Source organism: Rana temporaria, chromosome 1 (genome assembly GCF_905171775.1).
Source record: "Rana temporaria chromosome 1, aRanTem1.1, whole genome shotgun sequence".
Lineage (NCBI taxonomy): Eukaryota > Metazoa > Chordata > Amphibia > Anura > Ranidae > Rana > Rana temporaria.
The window spans coordinates 482,867,821-482,894,344 of NC_053489.1; the positions used below are offsets into that span (position 1 = coordinate 482,867,821).

Sequence of the window (26,524 nt, forward strand, 5' to 3'; positions counted from 1 at the left end):
AAATTACCAAATTCTAAAAATTCTTGCTTTCTATGAATATGTTCAACGCTTGGCTAATTACAAGTGACAACAAGGTAAACCAGTAGTTGTCTGGCTTTTTTTTTGTACAGCGAGTGTGCTATACTTGTGTAGCACTTGTTCAATACACAAGATAATTAAGCTGCTCATGCTAAAGTTTGTACATCAGGAGATGCCTGATGAATGGATTGAATAGAAATGTAAAATGTTGACAAAATTCTGTAATCCTGAATTTAAGTAAAAGGGAGTTTCTCTTATCGTCCATGGATGGACACGGCTCCTTAAATCGTTGACAAGTGGATTATGTTCCCTGTTTACAGGAGAGGACTACGCAGAAACATGTTAAATAATTAAATACTTGTTACATTAACAGAGTTGAACAGCCCCGCCCAGGGGGCGGTCCCTTCAGATGTAACTCTCCTCTCTGCAGTATGCAGCCTCAGTTTCGTTCTGCCTAGCAAAGGATAAGGACGTATGGCTCCCTTTGGGCCCAGCGCCCTGAGGAAAAGATTTTATTTTTATTTTTTGTCTTTTTGACTTCTATTATCTGTCGGCTGAGACAGGCTGGATATTATAGATCCTTGTAGTCTTCTCAGCTTGGCCAGTGAGCGTGAGCATCCTTCGCGTGGACGGGTAAGTACAGTCCCTCCCTCTTAGGTGGGGTGGTACGGCTGAGCACTCCTGGGGTTTGGGTATCCTCCCTTCCCTGCTCCCTTTTTCCCTCTGCTGTTCTACATTGCTGTGGGGGGAGGGGGGGGTACCTGGTTGAGGGGGACTGTGCGCCTGGCCTATGTGTATTTTACTGCTGGCGGTCTGCTTTTCTGGACGTTTTGGGGTGCTGGGCAGCCTTTCTAGGTTTTCACTTTTTTTAAATGCTGTGTTTTGGCGGCGCTGGCTGTGGATTTTCAGTTTTTATTGAAAATCCCATTGGCAGCCATTTTGTTGTAGCCACGCCATGATGCAGCATATTATGGCGGTCGGCCATTTTCCTGTGGCTGCGTCAGGCTCCATATGCTGCGCTCGGTGGCCATCTAGTGCTCTAGTGTTGATTCCTATGGCGCGCTGCGCGGTTCTCCTCACGCAGCACCCCGCGGCTACCTCAGTTTACTTTTACGGCTTTCTCCTCACACACAGCGGTGTGCGGGACACGGGCAGTGGTGCTGAGCAGTCTCCACCGGTGTGTGGTAAGTCCCCTGGGTAACCCCCCCTCGGTCAGTGCAGCGCAAGTGGTGTTTTTTTTCCTGTTCGGTCTGAACTGGGCCCTGGAAGTTTTCCCTCAATGGAGTCAGTATCTGGTCCTTCTTCCCCCCAGCATGACAGAGGAGGCAGCTGGTACTTCTGCTCCTGCACTCACAATAGACTTTGTTGGCAGTCCTGGAGACATTTGTTGCCATGGTGGAAGCGACGTGCAGCGGTAAGGGGAGTAAAAAGCGCCCCCTCCCTCCGCTATCCCCTGGGGAATGTTCAGATTTAGACCAGGACCCGACTGCGCCTCAGGTGCCGGGTTCTGTTTTATCTGAAGATGTGGACCAGGACCTTCCTTGTGAGGAAGACACTTTAACTGGGTCGGGACATGATAAGGCATTTGTCACGGAGCTTATCAATGCTGTAAGGGACTCCCTTAAGATGGATAGTGCAGCTGAGGTATCTGCTGAGGGCTCGGTCTCCGTTGGGTCACACAAATCCGACCGCTCTGTTAAGGTTTTTCCTTATGTGTCCTTTGATAAATTCATTGATGCGGAATGGGAAAAGCCCATTTTTTTTTTTTTTTTTTTTTTTATTAGTCTTCAAAGGTGGGAGGCTTTTTGGGTCCTCACTGGACGATCTTGTCAAGGATGTCACGGGAAGCAAGAGCACTCTCCTCCCTCAGTCCTCCAAGGGGAAGGAACCCCGCCGTAAGCTGAGTCCTTCTTTTCCCACACAGAAGTGGTATTTTCGTCAGTCGGGGCCCGCGGGTAAACCCAGACCGCCAAGGGCTCGGCAACAAAAATGTCCCTGGGTGCATAAGCCGGCACCCAAGCTCGCAAATGCATGAAGGCCTGCCCCCGCCTGACTCATGGGTGGGGGGATGGCTTTGCAGGTTCACGACTCGGTTGACCTCTTTGCTCTCCGATCAATGGGTCTGTGGTGGTTTCTTCAGGGTACAAGATACTTTCTTTCCTATCCCCCGAACAAATTCTTTCCCTCTCATACCGGTTCGTCGGGCTGCCCTGTTAGGGGCAGTAAGGGACTTGCTAAGTTGCAGAGTAATTTTACCTGTTCCGCAGGACGAGAGGTTTCAGGGTTTTTATTCAAATCTGTTTGTGGTCCCGAAGGACGGGGTCCGTTCGATCCTGGACCTCAAGGCTCTGAATGTCTTCGTGAAAGTAAGGAAGTTCCGCATGGAATTGATTCGCTTAGTGGTAGCTGCGCTCCACCTGGGGGACTTTCTGGCATCCTTGGACATCAAGGACGCATACTTGCATGTCCCAATCTGCACAAGTCACCAGAGGTTTCTGCGTTTTGCGATCGGGGAGGACCACTATCAGTTTGTGGCCCTCCCTTTTGGCCTGGCGTCAGCACCAAGAGTTTGTACCAAGGTGCTTGCGCCGATCCTGGCTTTGCTGAGACAGCGAGGCATTGCCATCTTCTGAGAGCAGCCTCTGGCTCAGAATTAGGGGAGGACGGGTCTATAACCAGCCAGACCCTCCAAGAATTCGGGTGGGTGTTAAACATTCAGAAGTCTGTCCTGGTTCAGACTCGGTGTTAGGAATATCTGGGGTTGATTCTGGACTACTCAGAAGCGAGGGTCTATCTACCCCTGGAAAAATTGCTGACGTGCCAGTCTGCTGTGAGTTTTGACGTCCCGCAAATAATCGTCTCTCCGATTTTTGCATGCGAGTTCTGCGCCTCATGGTGGCCTCGTTAAAGGCTGTACCGTACGCCCAGTTCCACACTCGAGTACTACAGAGGGAGATCCTGCCCAAGTGGGAACCGATCTCATTCGTCGCTGCATCGTCAGATTCAGGTCAGCCACCTGGCCAGGGTTTCTCTGAATTGGTGGCTGAGATCCCCAGCTCTTAGGTCAGGGAAGTCCTTTCTCCCCTTTCAGTGGACGGTGGTTACGACGGACGCCAGCCTCACGGGCTGGGGGGGGGTCCAGTCGGCCCAGGGTCGTTGGACTCTTGAATTCCGTCTACCGATCAATGTCTTGGAACTTTGGGCGATCAGGCTATGCCTCTCCTCGTGGTCAAGGAGGTTGCAAGGCCGCCCGATCAGGATCCAGTCGGACAACGCCACGGCGGTGACTTATCTCAACCATCAGGGGGAGCTTGGCTGCAGCGTCTGAGGTCGCTCACATCCTAAGGTGGGCATGCGTGCTGGCTCTGTCGGACGTCTACATTCCAGGCGTGGAGAACTGGCAGGCAGACTACCTGAGTCGCCAGATGCTGGACCAGGGAGAATGGTCATTGCATCCGGAGTTGTTTCAACTCCTTTGCAGGAGATGGGGGAACACCGGATGTGGATCTCCTGGTCTCTCGTCTCAACCGCAAGGTGTCAAGGTTCGTGGCCAGGTCCAGGGATCCCTGGGCGGACGCGTCGGACCCGTTGGTAGTCCTGTGGGGTCAGTATCGATTAATCTATGCCTTTCCCCCATTGAAGTTGCTGCCTCGACTGCTCCGCAGAGTGGAGACCAAGGGGATCCCGATGATTCTAATCGCCCTGGATTGGCCCCGGCATCCTTGGTACGCCGATCTCGTGCTCCTAGTGGCGGATGCGCCTTGGCTGCCAATGCGGGAGGACCTTCTGTCTCAAGGTCCTATACTTTGTCCTGCTTTACAGTTGCTGGCTTTAACGGCGTGGCTATTGAAAGCCAGGTCCTAAGGGACCAAGGTCTTTCTGACTCTGTCATTCCAACTATGTTGCGGGCACGGAAGTCTTCTTCTAGGAAGATTTACCATCGCACTTGGAAGGCCTACATCTCTATGTGCAAAGAGATGGGTTGGTGTCCACGGACGTATTCGGTATCCAGGATCCTGCTGTTTTTTACAGTGCGGCGTGGATCGGAAGCTTGCCTTAAGCACCATTTAAGGGTCAGATTTCAGCCTTGGCTGTGTTCTTTCAGTGGCCTTTTGGCGGCCCATTCTCTGGTGGGTACCTTTTTGTGCAGGGGGTTCGTCATATACTTCCCCCACTTGGACCACCTATTCCCCCATGGGATTTGAATCTGGTGCTCTCGGTTCTTCAGAAACCTCCCTTAGAGGACATCAGGGAGATTCCTCTCGACACTTTCTCAGAAGGTGGCCTTCTTGGTGGCGTTACGTCTGTCATAAGGGTTTCTTAGTTGGCAGCCTTGTCCTGCAAGTCACCATACTTGGTCCTCCATAAGGATAAGGCGGTGTTACGCCCACGACCTTCCTTTCTTCCGAAGGTGGTTTCGTCCTTTCACCTTAACAAGGACATGGTGCTTCCATCCTTTTGTCCTCGGCCGGTGTATGCTAAGGAGGTTGCACTTCAATTCTTTGACGTGGTACGTGCTCTGCGGGTGTACCTGTCAGCTTCGTTTCGGAGGTCCGACTCCCTTTTTGTGTCGGCATCCGGTCCACAAAGGGGCCTGGCGGTCTTGTCGGCCACCATTTCTCTGTGGATCAGACAGACTGTCATACAGGCTTATGCTCTTAGGGGGCGGGCGCCCCCCTTTCTGGTCACGGCACATTCGACCAGGGCAATTGGTGCTTCCTGGGCTTTCCGACATCAAGCGTCTGTCTCACAGGTGTGTAAAGCGGCGACTTCGTCCGTTCAACCTTGTAAAATTTTGAGAAGGTGTGATGCGAGTTACTACGGCTGCAAGGTTTTGCAGGCAGGTGTTTTAAAAGTTGCATCTTCCACCCCCCCCCCCCCCCCCCCCCCCCCCCCCGTTAAGGAGCTCTGCCTGTTTGGGGTGAAGTTGTGTGTTTTTTTTTTACTGATACTGTTCCCACCCTCCTTTTTTTTTTTTTTTTTTTGACACTGCTTGGGTACGTCCCACTTGTCAAGAATTTGAAGAGGCTGTGTCCGCCCATGGACGACAAGAGAAAATAGGATTTTTTTTGTACTCAGCGTAAAATCCTTTTCTTTGTCGTCAATGGACCGACACAGCCCCCACCCCTCCTTTTAGGTTTGTACTGCTTGTTACGAACTGAGGCTGCATGCTGCAGGGAGGAGGGTTATGTCTGGAGGGACCGCCCCCTGGGCGAAGCTGTTAAACTCTGTTTAAATGACCTGTATATGAATATCTAACATCTTTCTGTCTAGTCTTCTCCTGTAAACATAACCCACTTGTTGGTTTTGAAGAGGCTGTGTCCGTCCATGGACGACACAAGGATTTTTACGGTGAGTACAAAAAATCCTATTACCACAACCAAATGTGGGCATTCACCAAATATTAGACTTAAAGGGCCAGATTCAGATAGATCAGCGGATCTTTAGATCCGCTTAATCTGATTTAAGATCTGCCGCCGCAAGTTTTAGAGGCAAGTGGGTAATTCGCAAAACACTTGCCTCCAAACTTGCGGCGGCGGATCGTAAATCCCCCGGCGGATTTCAAATTCCACTGCTAGGGGGAGTGTAGTATTTAAATTGGGCGCGTCCCCGCGCCGATTTAAATGCGCATGCGCCGTCCGCGAATTTCCTGGCGTGCATTGCTCCCAATGACATCGCTAGGACGTCATTGGTTTCGGCGCGAGCTTAACTTGCGTCCAGCGCGTTTGAGAATCGACGTACGCAAACGACGTAAAATTTCAAAATTCGACGCGGGAGCGACGGCCATACTTGACATTGGCTGCGCCTCATAGAAGCAGGGGTAACTATACGCCGGAAAAAGCCGAACGCAAACGATGTAAAAAAAAAAGCGCCGGTCATTCGTTTCGGAATCGGCGTATCTCCTCAGTTGCATAATCGTCACGTAAATGAAGCAAAACGCCACCTAGCGGTTGGCCGGGAATTGCAGCCTAAGATCCGACGGTGTAACACAGTTGCACCTGTCGGATCTTAGGCATATCTATGCGTAACTGATTCTATGAATCAGTCGCATAGATACGACCGGCCTAACTCGGATACGACGGTGTATCAGGAGATACACCGTCGTATCTCTTTGAGAATCTGGCCCAAAATCTCTATCAGATTTTTGTGTACATAAATTCCAGATGGAATCGACAAGATCTGCTTTTCCTTCTTTGAAACAAGGGGTATTTCTCACATCAGTAGATATGCTTATCCTACACATCCTGTACCACATATGTTTACACAAGTGCTTGCCCTACTTTTGGCTCTTCTATGAACTTGGGGCATTCATGTAATCAGTTACCTGTATGACAAAGTACTGAAGGACTCTTCAGCCCTTGCATAGTCCAGAGCAGGGCTGTGGAGTCGGTAGATAAATGTTCCGACTCCTCAGTTTTATGTACTTAAGACTCCGACTCCCCGACTCCGACTCCTCTGTATTAATATGCGAATGTATTTTATACATTCCTTGAGGGAAAGAAACGCAACCTACCACAGGACTACTGGCTGGGAAGCCAACAGTCTACTGTATTGCACAGTTTAAGCAAAAGACAAACACAATGAAAACAATCAAGTGGCTGGATAGTAGCAGCAGGCATAAACATCAGGAACAGGATCTTTACCAGTTCAAAAATACAAACCACATTATTTGGTTGTTTTAGAACAAAAACAAAGCTTATCTATAATGAACCAAAAACAAAATCTGTAAAACCTAGAAATGGTTTATATTAATCTTGAAATGTAGTTATAGGCTTAGCAAATGCAAATCAATTCAATGTAGAGTTCTAAGGAAGAGAATTGCCTCTGCCAGATCCTCTTTCATAGAGGATCTTAAGTCAGACTTTATTATTTTTAGGGCTGAAAATAATCTTAGAGAGGTAGTTGGGGTGCTGCTTTCTCCTTTGTGTGCTTATCTGCTGCTGAAGATAGGGCAGTGGGAGGATCCAGGAAGGGGCATTTATTCTAAAACATGATTTTCCTAGGAGAATCCCATAGTCATGTTTAAAGTTTAAGCTAACAATCGGAGTTTACAAGTTTTTATAGCCTTAGCTAAATGACAGCAGTTTTTCCAATGGTTTACAGCTTCAGTCTTGAACTATTGGCCCTCCATTCCCTTCACTTATACAAGTGTCTCATTCTCTAGTCCTGCAAAAAACATATTTATTTAATCCCTTATCAGTGAGAGGCTAGGTTACCCATGGGCGCTGCGTTCCCTGTAACAGCAGAACACAACACTATGGAAAGTATAAGTATTGCCGCTCCTAATTGTGCGTTGCGTGCCATATAGTGAAGCACATGAAAAGCATGCTTCTTCACGGTCACTTAACGTGTTTGTTTTGCGGTTACGTGAGGCACTGCATGCATTGGTCTTTATTCTTACAGTAGAGAAGTCATTAATTATAACTTTTTGTGAATTGGGACATTTAAACTTGCTTTTTTTTTATTTTTTTAATTCCAATCTAAATTTAGTAGGAGTCGGTGCATTGTTTGCCGACTCCGACTCCAGGTACCCAAAATTTCCCCCCGACTCCACAGCCCTGGTCCAGAGTACCTGGTTCCAATTCAGTCCAAACCTCAAAGCTTTTACTGAAAAGTACCAAAATTCTAAAAGCTGATCTCAAAGTTTACTATAATTTTAACCACTTTAAAGGGTCACTAAAGGAAAATATATATTTTTTTAGCTAAATATGGCTTCCTTTACCCTAATGCAGTCCTGGTTTCATGTCCATTTTTCGTTTTTGCTGTAATCCTTCTCTGTTCTGCACACTTCCTGGTTGTCTGTTTCCTTATGAAAAAAGTACTGGGAGCTTCTCTCTGTGGTCCCTAATCAAGAAGGTGTGATTACTGTGTGTCTAAAAACAAACACTGCCCTGTATTGGCTCTGTGTCTCTGTCCTTCACACAAGCATGAAACTAGATGAAAAACGAAAGTGAAACTGCAGGCACATTATATGATTGATTTTTATCTATTTTTAATCATTTTTAAAAGCAATCAGTTAACTATTATGTCTCTCTACCCTGTAAACAGTAATTTCAGCAAAAAAAAAGTTTCCTTTACAACTCCTTTAAGGACCAGCTTGCGACTATATACGTCCTGTTTTTAAAGATGGATATCTCGGTAACGGCAGCAGCTGCTGCCACAACCGGGATATCCATCTTGTCCCTGAGCGGTCATGTAAACGATAACGGTGGTCTCCATGGCAGATTCACCGCGTGATCGCCGTTTTCGGCGGGGGGAGAGGGGTCCTGCCGCTTACCGGAGCCATCGGTAGAGGCAGAGGCGATCGGGTCCTGTCCCCTGCACGGCTGGGATACGAGTGAGGGCAAGATGGCCCCTACCCATCCCCATAGCAGAAGTGACGTCAAAACGTCACTTCCGCCCATGCTTCTTAAAGCAATATTTTCTTGTCGTTTTTTTTTTTTTGCATTTAAGTCTAAATATGAGATCTCAGGTCTTTTTGACTCCAGATCTCATATTTAAGAGGACCTGTCATGCTTTTTTCTATTACAAGGGATGTTTATATTCCTTGTAATAGGAATAAAAGTGACCCCCCCCCCCTTTTTTTATTTTTTTTTTTAAAGCGCCACAGAATCGAACGCATACGTGAGTAGCGCCCGCATATGAAAACGGTGTTCAATCCACACAAGTGAGGTATCACCGCGATCGTTGGAGCGAGAGCAATGATTCTAGCCCTAGACCTCCTCTGTAGGGGGGGAGGTGGATCAGCTGACAGATGGCAAGGGCCAGTGCCACTGATCCCATTCCTCCACTACCATCACGCCTCTGCCTGATCCCCACCAATTTTTTTTTTATATATTGTGAAAGATAATGTTTAACATTCTCTTTCACAATATATAAAAAAAATTGGTTTAACTTTACTGTTTTAATTCAAAAAGGTGAATTTTTTTCCAGAAAAAGTGCGCTTGTAAGACCGTTGCGCAAATACGATGTGACAAAGTATTGCAATGACCGCCATTTTATTCTCTAGGGTGTTGGGGGGGGGGGGGGGGATATATATATATAACATGTTTGGGGGTTTTAAGTAATTTTCTAGCAAAAGAAAATGTTTTAGTCTTGTAAACGCCAAATCTGAAAAATAGCCAAAGTCCTTTAGTTAAGAGGGATGGGTGGGGATCAGGCAGAGGCGTGATGGTAGTGGAGGAATGGGATCAGTGGCACTGGCACTTGCCATCTGTCAGTTGATTCCCCCCCCCCCCCCCCCCCTTTAGTGCCTCCAGTGAAGCCTCTCCTTATGTCGGGTCTCCTCGAGCACCTCCCCCTTGCATTGTACTGGCTGTCATTTCATCAGCTGACTTTCTGCTTCAGCATAGGGGGATTTATCCACCATGCAGGCCCTGCCTCTGTTTTCTGTCGGAGAGGCAGAGCACCGCGATCTCTCATCAGATCGATTTGTCCGACTCGCAGCATTGTGAACATCTGAATCATGATACTGCAATTATATTGAACACCTCTACTGTATGTAGCCTAAGCTACATACAGTACACAGCAGTGTGTAGAGGTAAGGCTGTCGAATACAGGCTGTTTTCTGGAAGTCTCCCCCCGGTCGCCTTTTTTTCTCTTGGTGTCAGGAAAACTTGCCAGAAGCGAGTCATTCTGATAGCGGAGGAATGTGGCAGCAGACAAATAACAATCCATGCTCTGGAGAGATGCAAACACTATAAAAATGCGCTTTGTTCAGATTTAATGTCTGAAGTTTGCAATAAATCTCTAAAGTTACAGTAAACATGGAGGTCAGCTTTGAAGACTTGCTGGAGCAGGGAGGCTGAAGGGGCGAGCTAAGGAGTGGAGAGATTTGCATGTTATCAGGTTGGAGCAGGGCTTGACAAATTTGCTTGGAATCTAAGAGCCAGCTAAAAAAGTTAAAAGCCAGTCTTTTGGCTTCATGCTCCTCTATGCCCCCCCTTTCCCCCATGCTGCTCTATTCCCCCGCAGCGCTCGCCACCTCTCCCTGGCTAGTTAACTTCAGCGTGACAGAATACAGACATGCTTCTCGGGAGTCGCATTGAGAAGCTAATCATACGATGCGGAAAGACAGTGGCCACACACAGCTGTGACATAAGCTCGTTCTGGTCTTTTCTTCCCACGCGCTCCATCCTGTCTGCTGCCGGAGAATCTAGATGGGAGAGCGGGTAGGAAAGACCAGGCGAACGAGTGCTGAGGAAGCTTATGTCACAGCTGTGTGTGGCCGCCGTCCTTCCGGATCTCATGACGAGCTTCTCAGTGCGACTCCTGAGGAGCATGTCTGTATTCAGTCACGCTGAAGTTAACTAGGCAGGTCCGTCTGCTGTCACTGAAGTCCTGGTGGCCAGTACATGCCTGGAGCCAGGTCGCTAACTCTAGTCACCAATGCGACCTGGTTGGAGATATGAAAGCATTCAGAGGCTCTGCCTTGGGGCACACCTGTGACAAAATGCTTGGGTAGGAGAACAGGAGTTTTTTTTAGGTGGCAAGGGAGTGGAGTGAGAAAGTTATTTGAGAAACGGTTAGTCTTTTTTTGTTTTTATAGTTGGATCTTTAAGTTGCATAGAGGTTCACTTACAATATTTTTGGAAGTTGAATGGGCTATCCCAGTACCTAAAAACCTGTATTTTTGTTTCTTATAGAATGACAGTCCATATCAAGGCGGTGTATTTTTCTTGACTATTCATTTTCCAACAGACTACCCCTTCAAACCTCCAAAAGTATGTAGAGTTCATAATTTTATTTTTATATTTTTGTGTAAGTTTAATATGCTTGTTTTTTCATTTTTTTTGTTTGTTTTTTTTGAGCGCTTTACCTTTTTGCGATCTGAGAATTAACACAAGGTCATTATGAACAAAAAAATATTGCATGTGGCATTTTTTATAATGCACATTTGCCATTTAGTTTTTCCAGATCGCTAAGGTGTGTTTTGACTTCATTGTTAAAAAAAAGTATCATCCTGGTGTGTTTTGATGCATGTTCAATACAGAGTGCACTGCAACGTGTGACTTAACAGATCAGAAGGATACATGCATGTGTGACTCATGTATTGAAGTGGAATTTTATATCTGTTCTTACCATAGTGAGTTTGTACAGCCTACTTGCACATCATTGCAGGCTGAAGGGCATGTTCACACTAGAGCAGTGACTGGCAGTTTTCCCGCACTGAATACTAGAGTTGCTGCAAGGCCACATAGAAAACAATTGTTTTCTATATGCCCCGTTCTCACTACATTGTAGTCTGGAGGGTACAGTGCAGTGAGGTGCTATTAAAATTCAGACATGCATAATGCCTCTCACTGGATATCACCACTGCCAAGTGGTGAAATGAATGTCGCTTTGTACATAAATTAAATGACTGAAATTTTCTGAAAAAACAAAATGCACATATCACACCGCCCTCTTCTGCATATCGCTGCAGTCCAAAACGGAAAGCTTCACGCACACTAAACTGCTGCAGTTTATTGTTAAGCTAAGCGTGAATAGGCTCTGTTAGTGTGCTCTGGCAATTCAGGGCCCAGAGCAGTCACCATGCCGCCTCCATCTTCGGCTCAGCTTCTTCTGGTGATTGCTGTAATTGTATAGGGGAGCTATGCTTGGATGCTGATGTACTGCGCTTGTACAGCAGGCAGTATACACCTACTTTTAAACTGTATTTAAACAAAAAAAAGTGTGTTTTCTCTTTCGTTTATGGACGGACACAGCAGCAATGACCTTGGGGTTATATACCTTTCCTTCTAGGAGAGACTAGGCAGACAAACCGCGCTTTAAGTGTTAAAAATACTTCTCTCAGTACAGCACCTCCCAGGGGGTGTAACCCCCGGGGTACATCCCACTCTCTGGAAGCATCCAGTCTCAGTTTTAATCTGCCTAGCGTCAGGAGAGCTTGGCCTTTTCTGGAGTCCATGTGCTCTGGAGATTTTTTTTTCCGCCTATTTGTTTTTTGTTCCTGCATTTTGGAACCTGGGATCTCTATCAATTGCCGACTAGGTGACAGGCTGGATTTGATCCTTGTAGTCCCCCCATGTTCGGCCATCGAGCGTGTGCCGTCTTTAGCTAGGCCGTCCACGACAGGCCCTGTTGCTCCAGGGGCGGCCGGTGAACTACATGTTCCAGGGCACACATATGACCGGTCTCTATGGCTGTGTCAGTGTGCCGGGCCGACAGCCATGCCGCAAGCAGACGTTGGATCTGTCTGGAATGCCTCCAGCCAGTGGTCGCAGGACTGGTAAGTAGTATCCCCTCGCCTCGGCAGGGTGATTTCGGCTGGTGCATTCCTGGGGAGGTCAACTGAGGGTCCGCCCTGCTTTCCGATCTCCTTTTTCCCTTCCCCATTTCTAAGTGGCATCTGTGAGATGGGGGGTCCACCTGGGGGGGGGCTCTGCTACTGCCGGGGGGGCTGTGCTGCTGTGGGATAATGTTTTTTGTACTGCGCTGTAGTTTTTTATTTTTTTATATTAAGGTGTTTGCTGTTTTTTCACTGTGTGTTCCACGTGTACGGCCGCCATTTTGCCGGAGCCGCGGCTCTATGTCGGCGGCTATTTTCTTGTAGCCCGCATGCTGTTTTATGCATGTCGGCGGCCATTTTAGAAATGCTTGGGCCTCTAGTGCCTGGAATAACGGCGCAAACACCGCAGTGTCGTCTTCTGAGGAAACGTCACAGCACAGACAGCACTCTCTCAGCTCTGCACATCGGTACAGCCTGGTTCATGTGGTGAGTCCCTGGGGGTTCCCTGCTCTGTATCAGCCAGGAGGGTGACCGGTGGTTCCCGTTTTTGGGTCTGCAGACTAAGGTGGCATTTTGTGTAGGTGGGCAGCATGGAGTCTGAACCACCAGGGCCCTCATGTGAGGCTTCTTCCCCAACCATGCCAGAGTTAACCCTTAGTCCCCCTGTGCCTGCTTCTGGGGATGTCTCTGATGCAGAATCAGGTTCTGCTTTTGGCCAAGTTTCTGTTATGTCAGAGGATGCAGACTTAACCCACGCGGACAGTGAGGATGATTCTGCTTCAGGGTGAAAGCAGGATAAGGAATTTGTTGGAGCTCTTATCACTGCGGTGCGGGATACTCTAAAACTGGAGGATTTCTGTTGGATCTGTCTGGAATGCCTCCAGCCAGTGGTCGCAGGACTGGTAAGTAGTATCCCCTCGCCTCGGCAGGGTGATTTCGGCTGGTGCATTCCTGATTTGGTGGAGGCATCAGACATGCCGGTCCCTTTTGGGTTCCGCAAGCCACCCCGCACCGCAAAAGTGTTTCCTTGTGTTCAGTATCTGGACGATTTGTTATACAAGGAATGGGATCGGCCGCAGAAAGCTTTTGCTGTACCAAAGTACTTCGCAGTCCGTTACCAGTTTGGGGAGGATTTCCAAAAAAAGTGGGTATCTCCTCCGTCAGTGGACCCCCCTGTGTCCAGGCTGAACAAAGCTACCACGTTGCCTATGGAAGGGGCTCCTGCTTTTAAGGACCCCGCAGATAGGACAGCAGAGGCTATGGCCCGCTCCTTATTCACAGTGGTGGGGTCGGCGGTGAGACCGGTTTTGGCCGGGGCTCTGGTGTCGCAGACACTTACCGAACAGGCTAAGTCCCTGGTGCAGGAGCTAGAGGCGCAGAATGCTTCTGAGACCTGTGTTGACCTGGCCGACCACTTGGTTCAAGGTCTTAAATTTGTCTGCGAGTCGGCCCTGGATACGCTTCCCTTGCTTTCCAGGGCCTCCGCGGTGGTACTACGCCGCCTTGTGTGGTTGAAGTGTTGGTCTGCGGACCAGTCTTCTAAGAATTCCCTGGTGGACTTACCCTTTAAGGGTGAGCGGCTTTTTGGGGCGTCCCTGGATGACATCATAAAAGATGCCACAGGCGGTAAGAGCACTCTGCTCCCGCAATCTGGGAAGGGTAAGGAGCCTCGCCGTAGGAAAGGGCCCTCATTTACTACCCCCAAGCGTTTTTTTCGCCTGCCAAGTGCGGCAGAAAAGCGTTTTCAGGGTGCGAAGGCATCTACTGGAGGACAAAAGCGTACCTGGTACCACAAACATGCGGACAAGCTTGCCTCCGCCTGAAGGTTTTCCCCCGCCCACAACTCAGGTGGGGGCCAGCTTCGCGAATTCGCGGCTCGATGGAGGTTGCTTCTTTCCGACCGCTGAATTTGCGAAGTAGTTTCCTTTGGGTACAAGAGGGTTTCTCTCTTGTACGCCAAACAGATTTTTTTCCCTCCAACCTCCGGGTCGCCTGAAGGATCTGTCGGGGGCTGTCCAGGATCTTCTGGTCAGGGGAGTGATTGTGCCGGTTCCAGCACCGGAACGTTTTCAGGGGTTTTACTCCAATCTGTTTGTAACCCACAAAAAAGACAGGGTCCGTCCAGTCCTGGACCTCAAGGCCCTCAATTGCTTAGTCAAATTACAAAAGTTCAGGATGGAGTCGATACGCTCAGTAATAGCAGCGCTCCAGCAGGGGGATTTCCTAGCGTCCTTGGACATTAAGGACGCGTACCTGCATATCCCCATATGTGCAAAACACCAGAGATTTCTGTGTTTTGCGATTGGAGAGGACCACTTTCAATTTGTGGCCCTCCCGTTCGGCCTGGCTTTGGCACCACGGGTTTTTACCAAGGTGCTCACTCCGATTCTGGCCCTGCTGCGGGATTGCTATCGTGGGATACCTGGACGACCTTCTGAGAGCTTCCTCAAGCTCAGAGTTGGAAGAGGACGTGTCTATCACCTGTCAGACCCTCCGAGAATTCGGTTGGCTGCTGAATATCCAGAAGTCAGTACTGGTACCATCTCAGCGGCTGGAGTATCTGGGGTTGGTCCTGGATTCCTCGGAGGCGAGAGTTTTTCTCCCAGCGGAAAAACTGCAGACTCTGCAATCTGCGGTGCAGCGGTTGGTGACCCAGAAATGGGAGTCGCTTCGCTTTTGCATGAGTACTGGGTCTGATGGTAGCCTCTTTCGAGACAGTCCCGTATGCCCAATTCCACACTCGAGTGTTGCAGAAGGAGATTCTGTCACGATTGAACAAGCTTCCTTCGTCTCTGGATTACCAGATTTGGGTGAGTCGACTGACCAAGTCCTCCCTAGTGTGGTGGCTGACATCTCCGGTACTTCGGCCCGGGAAATAGTTTCTGCCGTGTCACTGGACAGTGATCACGACGGATGCCAGCCTCTCTGGCTGGGGAGGGGGGTGTCTGGGGTGTCCAGTCAGCCCAGGGGCATTGGACTCAGGAGTCCCGCCTACCAATCAATGTACTGGAGCAGACCTCCAAGTGGTCTCTGGGTCTGCAAGGCCGACCGGTCAGAATCCAGTCCAACGCCACGGCTGTGGCATACGTCAATCATCAGGGGGGCACACGAAGCTCGGCGGCAGCAACGGAAGTCGCGCACATCCTCGGGTGGAAGCCGAGGGGATACCAACAATCCTGATTGCCCCAGGTTGGCCGCGCCGTCCCTGGTACGCGGACCTGGTGCGTCTGGTGGCAGACATTCCCTGGCGTCTACCTATGAGAAAAGACCTGCTGTCGCAGGGTCCTATCTTTCACCCTGCTTTACAGTCGCTGGCTTTGACGGCGTGGCTGTTGAGAGCCAGGTGTTGAAGGACCGAGGCCTGTCTGGCTTGGTGATCCGTGCCCGCAGCATGGTAGAGAAGTCCACTTCTCGAAAGATTTACCATCCTACGTGGAGGGCCTACATCGCTATGTGTGAAGAGATGAAGTGGCACCCCCGTACATACGTGGTGTCCCGAATTCTGCTGTTTTTACAGTGTGGAGTAGATCAGGCTCTCGCCTTGAGTACGGTGAAGAGTCAGATCTCTGCTTTAGCGGTCTACTTTCAGCGACCCTTGGCGTCGCACTCCTTGTTGCGTATGTTTGTGCAGGGGGTCTGGCATGTGGCCCCCTCCTGTGCGTCCTCCACTACCTCTATGGGACTTGAATTTTAGTTCTTTCGGTGCTTCAAGAAGCTTCTTTTGAGGACATTCGGGAGATCCCCTTGTTAACTCTGTCTTGGGTGTTTTTTCTGGTGGCAATTACTTCGGTCAAACGAGTATCTGAACTGGCGGCCTTGTCTTGCAAGGCTCCCTACTTGGTCATCCATAAGGATAAGGTGGTGCTGCGACTGCAGCCTTCATTCCTTCCGAAGGTTGTTTCGGCTTTTCACATTAATGAGGACTTTGTTCTTCCATCCTTATGTCCTCAGTCGAAAAACTCGAAGGAGGCCACTTTGCATTCCTTGGACGTGGTTCGAGCCCTACGGGTGTACTTGTCTGCTACGGCTCCGTTTCGGAGGTCGGACTCACTGTTCGTGTCGGTGGCTGGTCCTAAAAAAAGGTCTGGCGGTCTCGTCGGCCACCATTTCTAGGTGGATCAGACAGGTCGTGCACCAGGCCTATGCCCTAAAGAGGTGGGCGCCTCCCTTTCAGGTCACGGCGCATTCGACCAGGGCGATTGGTGCCTCTTGGGCTTTCCGTCATCAAGCGTCTGTCTTACAGGTATGTAAGGCGGCGACCTGGTCGTCAATCCACACCTCAATTTTACAAGGTGGATGTGAGTGCATCTTCGGATGCCTCCTTTGGCCGCAAGGTTTTACAGGCGGCAGTTTAAGGTTGAAGTTCCTCCGTTGAACTCTGGTTTGTTTGGGGTGAAGCCTGGTTTGCTGTGTGTGGGTTTTTTTTTTTTTTTCCACCCCTCAATTTTTTTGACACTGCTTGGGGATGTCCCTAAGGTCAATGCTGCTGTGTCGTCCATGAACGAAAGAAAATAGGATTTTTGTACTCGAGTTAATGGACGGACACAGCACCCACCCCTTTTTTTGTTTGTACTGCTTGTCTACGAACTGAGGCTGGATGCTTCCAGAGAGTGGGATCTACTCTGGGGGACACGCCCCCTGGGAGGTGCTGTACTGAGAGAAGTGTTTTTAACACTTAAAGTGCTGTTTTTTGTCTGCCTAGTCTCTCCTAGAAGGAAAGGTGTGTGTGTATATAACCCTAAGGTCTGTGTCCGTCCATGAACTCAGAATTTGATTTTACGGTGAGTACAAAAATCGTATTTTTTTTATTTTTTTTACAAATGCCATTGACCATTGTTAAGTCTGACTTGAAATATACGCCAATTCATCCATAACTTTTTGACCCCTGATATGTAAACATTGATTTTTCTCATTACAATGGCTCCTGAAAGTGGGTGGGATATATTGGGCAGCAAATGAACATCAAGGCCCTGAAGTTGATGTATTGAAAGCAGAAAAAAATGGGGCTGTATAGCCTCATGGTAAGGAGTTTGAGGTGATGCCTTGGTTTGCAAATTCTCCAGATCTCAACCCTATCGTGCATCTGTGTGATGTGCTGGAAGGAACAAGTCCGATCCATAGAAGCCTCACCTCGCAACTTGCAGAACTTCAGAGCCCTTTCACACCGAGCCGCCCCAAGCTTTTGACCCCCGCTGGCAGCTAAAAAAGTGGTTAAAACCGCCCACAAAGCGCAGCGTTATGCTGGCGGTACGGCGGCGCTGCCCATTGATTTCAATGGGCAGGAGCAGTGAGTTTCACCGCTCCAAAGAAGCTGCTGGCAGGACTTTTTTTGACGCCCTGCCAGCGCACTGCTCCAGTGAAAGCCCTCGGGCTTTCACACTGGAGTAAATGGAGCAGCTGTTTTAGGGCACAGCAAAACGGGGGTACAAACTTAATATTAGGTGGGTGTTCACAATGTTATAGCTGATTGGTGTATGTTAATGCTTGTGCTTTATCGCTGATGCATTGCTTCTGATTTTAGCTCCCAATACAGTGGTTTCTAGTCATAAGACATTGCTTTTTCTATTGTAAAAGTGAGCTGGACTACATCAGTTCTCCCATTAAATTCTCATTGTGAGTGAGCCCTAAACTGCCTAATCGTGCATCTTTATTACCATTTATCTGAGCAGGTTGCGTTTACAACAAGAATCTACCATCCAAATATCAACAGCAATGGCAGCATTTGTCTTGATATTCTCAGATCACAGTGGTCCCCAGCTTTAACAATTTCTAAGGGTGAGTTGTCATTGTTTTAGGCCTGTTTTGTACAGTTTATCAACTAACCGTTTTTGGGAACAAGCAGAAAATCTTTAGGTTATAAACTTTCTTTAGCAATCTCTTCTACAAATAAAACTGGACGTTGATGCTGTGAAACTTAAAACATCACGTCACTTTAAAAGCTCAAAAACCATCCTCATTTAAAGGGTGTGTGTGTGTGTGTGTGTGTGTGTGTGTGTGTGTGTCTTTAGGCCTTTTGTTGCACCTTTTAGGGTGTAGCAATTAACACGTTCCTAAGCAAGCGTAAGAGATCCCTCACTGTGGCAGCGTGAGGGGGTTCCTGTCCCTCGCAGCTACTGTAGCCTTTAAAATCTGCAGTGCTGTGTGAAGCTCCGCCCACGCAACCATGTAGAATTTTTTTTTCAGAGATCTGTAAATTACTAAACAAGACTTGTAGTTTTCTTTGGACTAGGAGTGTGGTGATTTGCATGAGGAGTCCTTTAAAACTTCTAGCATTCTAACTGAAAATCCAGGCAGAATTACAGGCAGTGAGCTGGAGGAAGAGCTTGCAGAAGCTTCACCCGTTAGCCAATGATCAAGGGTGCAATGCTTTGCAGACTCTGAAATGAAAAAATAATGCACGTTTTTTTTTTCTTGCATAAATGTACATTTATTCTTTAAATGTCACCTTGCCCTTTTAAGGCAAAGCACATTTTTTTTTACAAGTACCAAGAAACCATCGTTACTAGAAATGCAATGTTCATTTTTAGGAGTTGAGCAGTGATTGTCAGTACTATTGTAAACCTTCAATCTCCCTATTGACTTGTGCAATGAACATCAGCAAGGGTTGACATGTTTAGAAGTCCGCTCAGGGTGACAGCCATAGCTTCTGCCATAGATACGGTGCAGTGTTGCCACCAAGGGGCAGGAATTGTTTTTTCACTTTGCTCTCACCTTGCAAACCTGCGAAGTCTCTAGAAAAATGATGGCACCTTATGGCCTGGGGATCTTCAAGATTAAATTTAAGTGTTTGTTACCCCAACACTTCATATTCCTGATACATGCCTGCTGTACCATGTACTTGTATGGGAAACTATCCTGTTCTTTGTATTGCTTCCTTTGTGTGACATCCCTGGTGACCCTGCTAGTCCCTCTGCTTTCCTATTAAGAACTGACTACACTATGCAGGCGAACACATCGTGGTCAGTTCTCTAGCTAGGCTGGGAACTGTGTACACTACTCCAATAAACGGACTTGTCCTGACACCCCACCCGCAAGCTCATTGTGCTGCTGCGTCTCTGAAGCAGCTGAGAACAAAGGGCATGTGATCACTTTTATAAAAAAATATATTTTTAATGCATTTTTTTTTCTATACAAAATGTTTAGCTTTTTTTTTTTTATTGAGTTTTTACAAGCTGGTCATACATTATACAATCTTATTCCATTTTCTTAAACGCTTGCCGACAGTATACTCCTAAATATACGGCAGCAAGTCTGCTTCCCTGTGCAGAATTGCGTACCTGTGTGATTCTGCACTACCGGGTTTGGGGCTTGCCAGGAGCAAACCACTCTTGCTGTTATTAGACACAGTGGCAGCCAATCGGCAGGTCCAGCCAAGAGACAGAACACCGGTCTGCCAATGTAAACAAGGCAGATCGCCACTCTGTGAGAAGGGGAGGTAGAGATCCTGCTAGGCAGGAACACTGATCTTTGCCTTCTTGCATTAAAAACTCATCGGCCACAGTTGTCACTCCTTGAACACCTTCTTTTTTTTTAAATTTTTTTTTTTTAACCCTTTGATCGCCCCGGATAACCCCCCCTTCCCCGCCAGTGTCTGTATAGTGACTGACACTTTTTGGGAACTAGTGCTAAAAATATGCACTGTCCAATTTGTCTAGCGCAATGTCTGTCACACTATAAGTCAATGATTTACTAGAAAAAAAAGACAAATATGTAGCAGAATACACCTTGGTCTAAATTTATGAAGAAATCTTGTTTTTGTTTGGGAGTGGATTTGTTTTATGGCAGAAAGTAAGAAATATTGTGTGGTGTTTTTATTAAATTGTTTTCAAAATTGACGGTCTTTTTTGTTTTATAGCGCAAATAATAAAAACCAGAGGTGATAAAATGCCACCAAAAGAGCTGTATTTGTGGGGGGAATGGGGAATTTTTTTTTTTGGTTGGTTATTTACAATTGTCAAAATAATGCAGCGCCATATCGCAAAAAATGGCTTGCTCGTGAAGGGGGCTAAACCCTCCGGAGCTTAAGTAGTTAAACTATGTATAGTGCAAGGACCTGAAAGTGTTATAGGTTTAACCTCCATATTATATAGTTTTGGTAAATCCTAAAATATATATTTATATAGGACAGCCTTAGGCCACATGTATACTACAGCTGCTAAACCAAAGTTTAGGAGCAGTTAGGGGGGTGGGGGGTGGGTTCAGCAGCCCCTGAACTCTCCTGTTATCTTATGTGTACATGGGAAAATTGCATTCAGGACTAGTTTTACAGGCTTTTCAAACGTCAAAAGCTTATAACTACGCTAAACTGCTTTATGCACGTTTTGCGAACCTTTCTGATGATTTTTGAACGCAAAAATGTCAAAAAAAACAAAAACTCAAGTTTCAACACGTGCTGTTGCCTGCATCAATGGATTTCCTCACAGATGCTCATGATGGAATCCATGTTGAAAACACACAACGCTATCTACAAGCACACTGGCCCTCTTCTCTCAGAATGGATAACATGGTTAATTACTTGTTTTTCATGCATTGTGGGCATTTGGGAGGGTCTCCTGAGGTTCTTTAGCAGCGGTTAGAAGCGTTTTTTAAACTTGCATGAACTCCTTATGTGATTCACTGTCTTGTTTCCAGCTGCCCTTTGTACATGAACACTTATGCTTTTGGACATACTGTAAATATTTTTGTATTTGAGTTTGGTTTAAAGCTTATACATACACTCCAGTTGTATTTCATTTATATTCAGTTATGCATTTATGACCAGTGAATGACAAGGCTTTGGAACCACACAACTTCCCCTTATGGCAACTCATGCTAGGCAGCAGGGCAGTGTCTTTAACCACTGGCCATTAACATTAATTTGCTGCTACTGTTTAACCACTTCAATACCAGGCACTTACACCCCCTTCCTGCCCAAGCCAATCTTCAGCTTTCTGAATCTGTCGCTGTTTAAATGACAATTGCAAGGTTATGCTACACTGTACCCAAACATAATTTTTATCATTGTTCCCACAAATAGAGCTTCCTTTTGGTAGCATTTGATCACATCTGCAATTTGTTTTCTTTTTCTTTTTTCCCTTTGTTATAAAAGTTAAGTTTTTCTCCTGCACTGGTGGGCATCCTTGGGCACAGATTGGCATTTCTCTGGTGGTCCAGTGTGGGTGCCCATCCTTTATGGTCCCGGCGGCATCCTGGGTGGGCATCCACAGGGATGGATGCGCTGATAAACAATTGGCACAGGCACCTCTACTTGCGTTTTGCCAGACGCGAGCGAGGAAAAGCCGATCAAACAGCTCTTCCTGTTTACATTGTGATCAGCTGTGATTGGACATGGCTGATCACATGGTAAAGAGCCTCAGTCGGAGGCTGTTTACCGAAATTGGTGTAGCAGTGTCAGACTGACACACTGCACCACTGATCGCTGCAATGTCCGCCCCCACAGGCACGTGGCAGCTGTTATCCTGCTGGACGTCATATGATGTCCAATCAGGATAACAGAACCACTGCCCGGCCGTCATTTTGCTATAGGTCGGGCGGGAAGTGGTTAAAATTTTTTTGCACAGTCAATCTCAAAACATTTACAGATCTCGCTCCCTTCAAAAGGGCTTGCACAGATGGCTGTTCTCAGAGTTCTAATTCCTGTGTCTCACTTGGAACCTACATCCATAAAATCCACTGCCAATACTTTATTTTGAAAAGATTGGCAACATCTTTGAGCACTTCTGCTAGAATGCCTGTGGATGCAGGCTCAGAAAAGTACCATACACACCACATACAAGGCAACTGTATACAGTAAATTCTGGTTTACTGCATGGCAGCAAAACTCCATGCGATTTTTATCTTGCTGTACGTAATCTATGCTATGGACCTGCACAGTTTTCTTATTCTGGATCCACACTATAAAACCTGATTTTATTTTTAGACTCCTTTTTACCTGGACTACCTAAACAAGGGAAATTCTACACACTCAAACTTTCCTGTTGTCTCACTCAAAAATGGAGCTTAATCCAGTTGTGCATATCATGGATTGTTAGGGGTTCAGGAGCTAAATGGAAATGCTTGGACCCCTTTCACACGGGGGCACTATGTCGCTAACAATATCGCCTGCAAAGCGCCTTGAAACGGCCACTGCTGTGTCTCCAGTATGAAAGCCCTGAGGGCTTTCACTCTGGAGTGGTGCGCTAGCAGAACGGTAAAAGTCCTAGCTGCATCTTTGGTGCGGTGAAGGAGCAGTGTGTATACCGCTCCTGCCCATTGAAATTAATGGGCACTGCGACTATATCGCCATCAAAGCGCCTCTGCAGGGGGTGGTTTTAACCCTTTTTCGGCCGGGGGGGGGGGGTTAAAAGTGCCCCGCTAGCGGCAGGAAAACCTCTGCAAATACAGCGGCAATAAAAATTTACCGACACACCCACTGCCCCAGTGGGAAAGGGGTGCTAGAATACAAAACAACTTAAATTTGATGAAGTATGAATCCACTGGGATACTTGTGCATCCCAACATAAACTTTAAACCTGACCTGCAGGGACTCTTAACGGTCCCATATCACAGGTCAGCCTTCATGGACCCTCTAGCCATCTCTTCTCCCCTTTTTGTCATGTTCTTTGGCCCTAATGACAAATGCCAGGCGTGATTATTGTCCTGTTTTGGGTTACTATTTGGGTGAAAGATTTTGGTATTTTAATAAGTATTTTTCCCACATTTATTTTACATTTTTAAATGTAAGCTTGAACCAAAGTTGATCTGAACAAACCTGAGTTTTTCCCCAGTCTGTGTTCTCCAATCTTTATTGGCTCTTATTTGATCAGTATGTATTATGTATACATTTTACTGCTTTGCTTTCATGCACAACTTTTTTTTTTTCCAGTTCTTTTGTCAATTTGTTCACTGTTGTGTGACCCAAACCCAGATGACCCTCTAGTGCCAGAAATTGCACGGATCTACAAAACAGATAGGGAAAAGTGAGTATTGCTTCGTACTTTTAAAATCCACTTTTTTGTTTCTTAAATATGTAACGTTTGTGTTCTTTATTTATCTCGATATTGGGCTTTTCTAAATTTGATAACATTTCTTCATGGTTTTTAAGGTAGTTTGTTCCAAAAGCTGTGCGCTAAGGCCCCTTTCACACGGATGGTGCTTTTAGCTTCGGATTTTCTAGTTTTCTACCACAGCTAAAAGCACACAATGCTTGCCTACAGCCCCATTCACACACAGCGTTTAGCTGTGATTTCGTTACATGCGGTTTGGTGCGAATAGAAAAAATAAATGCGTCCGGGAGCGATTTAGCACAACTATATATATGCCTTGGGGGCTTTCCCACTGGAGCGGTGCGCTAGCAGGGTGGTAAAAAAAAAGTCCTATTTGCAGCATCTTTGGATCGGTGTGTATACTGCTCCTGCTCATTGAAATTAATGGGCACTGCGGCTATACCACCGGCAAAGCTCCTCTGCAGAGGTGCTTTGCGGTGGTTTTAACCCTTTTCCGGCCCCTAGCGGGGGGGGGGCGCCCCACTAGAGGGCGAAAAGCACTGCTAAAAATAGCGCTTTACTGCCGACACCGTCCCAGTGTGAAAGGGGCCTAACCAAACTCCAATCCCATGCTTTTTTTAATTTACACCACTAAGCTGTGGTCCAGGTCACTCCTGCTCAACCTGCCTCTTTGTTGACCTGCTGCAGCGTGGATTGCAGCTCATTGGCGTAAAGTGTTTGGAGTTCTGCTAGAGGTGAGTTCAGAGGATATGGACTTTCTGTAACCTTTCTCTTTTGGCATTTGTTGCAAACTCCAAATGAAATGTAATTGGGAACCTTGTGGATGAAAATATGCACACACGTGCTTTCTTGCACATTTTTTTGTTAAACCACTTCAGACTAATATGCTGTTGGAGTTGGCATACCCAAGAGTGTGTAAAATATTCACAAGTGTTTGAAGAAATTAGGTGCACAATTACCTATCCTAATGGTCATTTTTAATATTTCCAACAAAACCTCTTTTCTTTCTAGGTCAGTTTTTGCTATTTTTTTTTTCTTCCACAAGTGTTAAATGCACATAAGTCAGGTTAATGAACAATGGCATTGGCTCAATATACAGTTCTTTGTAGAAGTAGATCTTTGCATCTAAAGATGTGAAAAAATAGTGGCAAACTGGTTGTGGGATTTTTAGGATTGAAAACTGTGTGCATTGGACTGAAATGCAAGTTTTTTGTTTTTTTGTTTTTTGTTTGTCTATTAATGTTGTCCTTTTTCCAGGTACAACAGAATAGCCCGGGAATGGACTCAGAAATATGCTATGTGATGCTACCTTCAAGTCTGAATAAACCTGCATTATAGCTGGAATAAACTTTAAATTACTGTTTTCCCCTCCCTTTCAGACCTCATCTACTTACCTTCCCCTCTCTATTATTTTTTATTGTTTTTTTTTTCGTGCTGCCTCCCTTCATGCACATGCTCACATGGGAAGACTTTTAGCTCAATATTGGACAGAAACTGCTCTAGACTGTCAAGTAGTTACCAGAATACAATTGCCCAAGATTCATAATTGTATCAAACGGAGCATGTGTTAAAATGTGGCCAATGTCTTCACTGTAACTTGGTTATGAGACTAAATCCATCTTTCATTTCTCACTAAAATGGTGAAGATAGCGCCTCTGTTTGGGCTAGGGAGGGGAAGGTGCTAAGCAGAAATAAATTAAACAAAAACGATGCCCAGTTGTCTGTCATTGTATAGAATACAGGACCATGGAATTGCTCTGGATATTTTGGTAAAACCCTTCAGCTATTTCAGACTTCATGATGTACTTTATGCTCATAACTGATGTTTGGGTGGCGAGTTGGTGAAATTTATATAGCGGAACAGAAGTAATGTATTTTATGCATGTCAATAAATATGACAAATTGAAATTTGGAAGGTGAACCCCCCATTTAATAACAGGATCAAAAGTTTTGTAATTTTTTTTTCATTGGTTTTTTTTTTTTTTTTTTTTTTTTGGAGGCCGAGCTATTAGTTGATCTATCTTCCAAACATTGTTTAATATAGCACTGAATAAAACCATTCAAGCATCAATGGATGACTGATCAACTAATAGCTCTGTTAGTCTTTATTCTTCAATAAAGTTGCATAAACCAATCTGTTAGCAGCCTGAATTAATCAATGTTTGCAACCTTACTTTCTTTGTAAATTCACAAAATGTGTGTGTATATAAAGTATGGATTTTGTTCTGTTTGACGTCAAATGATAGTGTAAAGTTCACGAGAACAAAAAACTTTTTTTTTTTTTTCTATGTTCTTTTAAAGTTGTTTAAATCAGCGTAGTATCTCAAGCAGAAGTAGCTTCTGCCCATTCTGGGTGGAAATATCAACAACTGGTATTCACTGGCTGAGGAGAGATTATTGTGATTTAAAGTTTACTGGTCATGTAACGCTCAACGTTCATGGTATCTTATTTAATACGTTTTTCCTGAACTCTGCAACATTCTGCTGTTGACAGCCATCAACCCACTGGCAATGTGTGGTTGGCACGATCAGAACTTTGTGAAAGCTCACATGGCCGTACTAATTTTCCACGACAGAATCCTGCTTGGCCATTGGCATGGGGGACTGGTGTCGTGAAGCTTTGTTTAAAAGTGATTTTTTTTTTAACGTGGGATGTTCATTAGATTGAAAGGATTATTTGCTCTGCTGTTTACAAAATACGTATTTTAGTGCAAACAACAAGTTTAATCTCCTAGATGACTTATCATGGATGAATGAAAGCAGTACTGTTGTTTTTTTCATTTCACAATAAAAAGCTGTCTGTGCCACTTTAGTTCCTCCCTTTTTGTTAAAATGAACATCCTTATAGTGCCTAAAACAGGCCTTAAATGTGGCTTAAATCTGCTGAAAATTGAGCATTATAATACTGAAGATAATAGAATTTGGTTAGGACAGAAATTCACAAAAGGGTGAATTTTTACTTTGTTAATTTTGTGGCATTGCATGCTGACATGAGGCTCAAGCAGCTTCTAGAGCCTACCTCTTGCTAATTGGTGTGCCAATTTTGTTTTGTGGGTGTTTTTTCTTAGATTCCTTCCCTTCAAAAAAAAATAAACGAGGTGGTCAGTATGACTTCTATAAACCCTCCAGACTGTCACTATACAGTGGGGGGAAATTATTTGATTCCCCTGAGGATTTTGCAAGTTTGCCCTCTTACAAAGAAACTAAGGGTCTATAATTTTTATGTATTTATGGGTGTATTTTAAATGCAGACAAATCTCAGTCAAAAATCCAGGAAAAGAAAAATGAT

The 26,524-nt window shown here is 46.1% G+C and overlaps 1 protein-coding gene across 3 annotated transcripts in view; it reads left to right on the top strand.

The window, feature by feature from the left end:
* Positions 1–26,040, top strand: part of UBE2D3 (ubiquitin conjugating enzyme E2 D3) — a 61,737-nt gene extending 35,697 nt beyond the window's left edge. For 2 of the 3 annotated variants that reach the window (XM_040329892.1, XM_040329896.1), the window contains 4 exons: positions 10,665–10,742; positions 17,920–18,025; positions 23,115–23,208; positions 24,493–26,040. In XM_040329892.1, the coding sequence (XP_040185826.1) occupies positions 10,665–10,742; positions 17,920–18,025; positions 23,115–23,208; positions 24,493–24,538 (324 nt within the window). In that variant the 3' untranslated portion in view covers positions 24,539–26,040. Of the gene's footprint in view, positions 1–23; positions 75–10,664; positions 10,743–17,919; positions 18,026–23,114; positions 23,209–24,492 lie in introns of those variants that run through there. The other variant, XM_040329897.1, reaches the window with a different exon arrangement.
* The last annotated feature ends 484 nt before the right edge of the window (positions 26,041–26,524 follow it).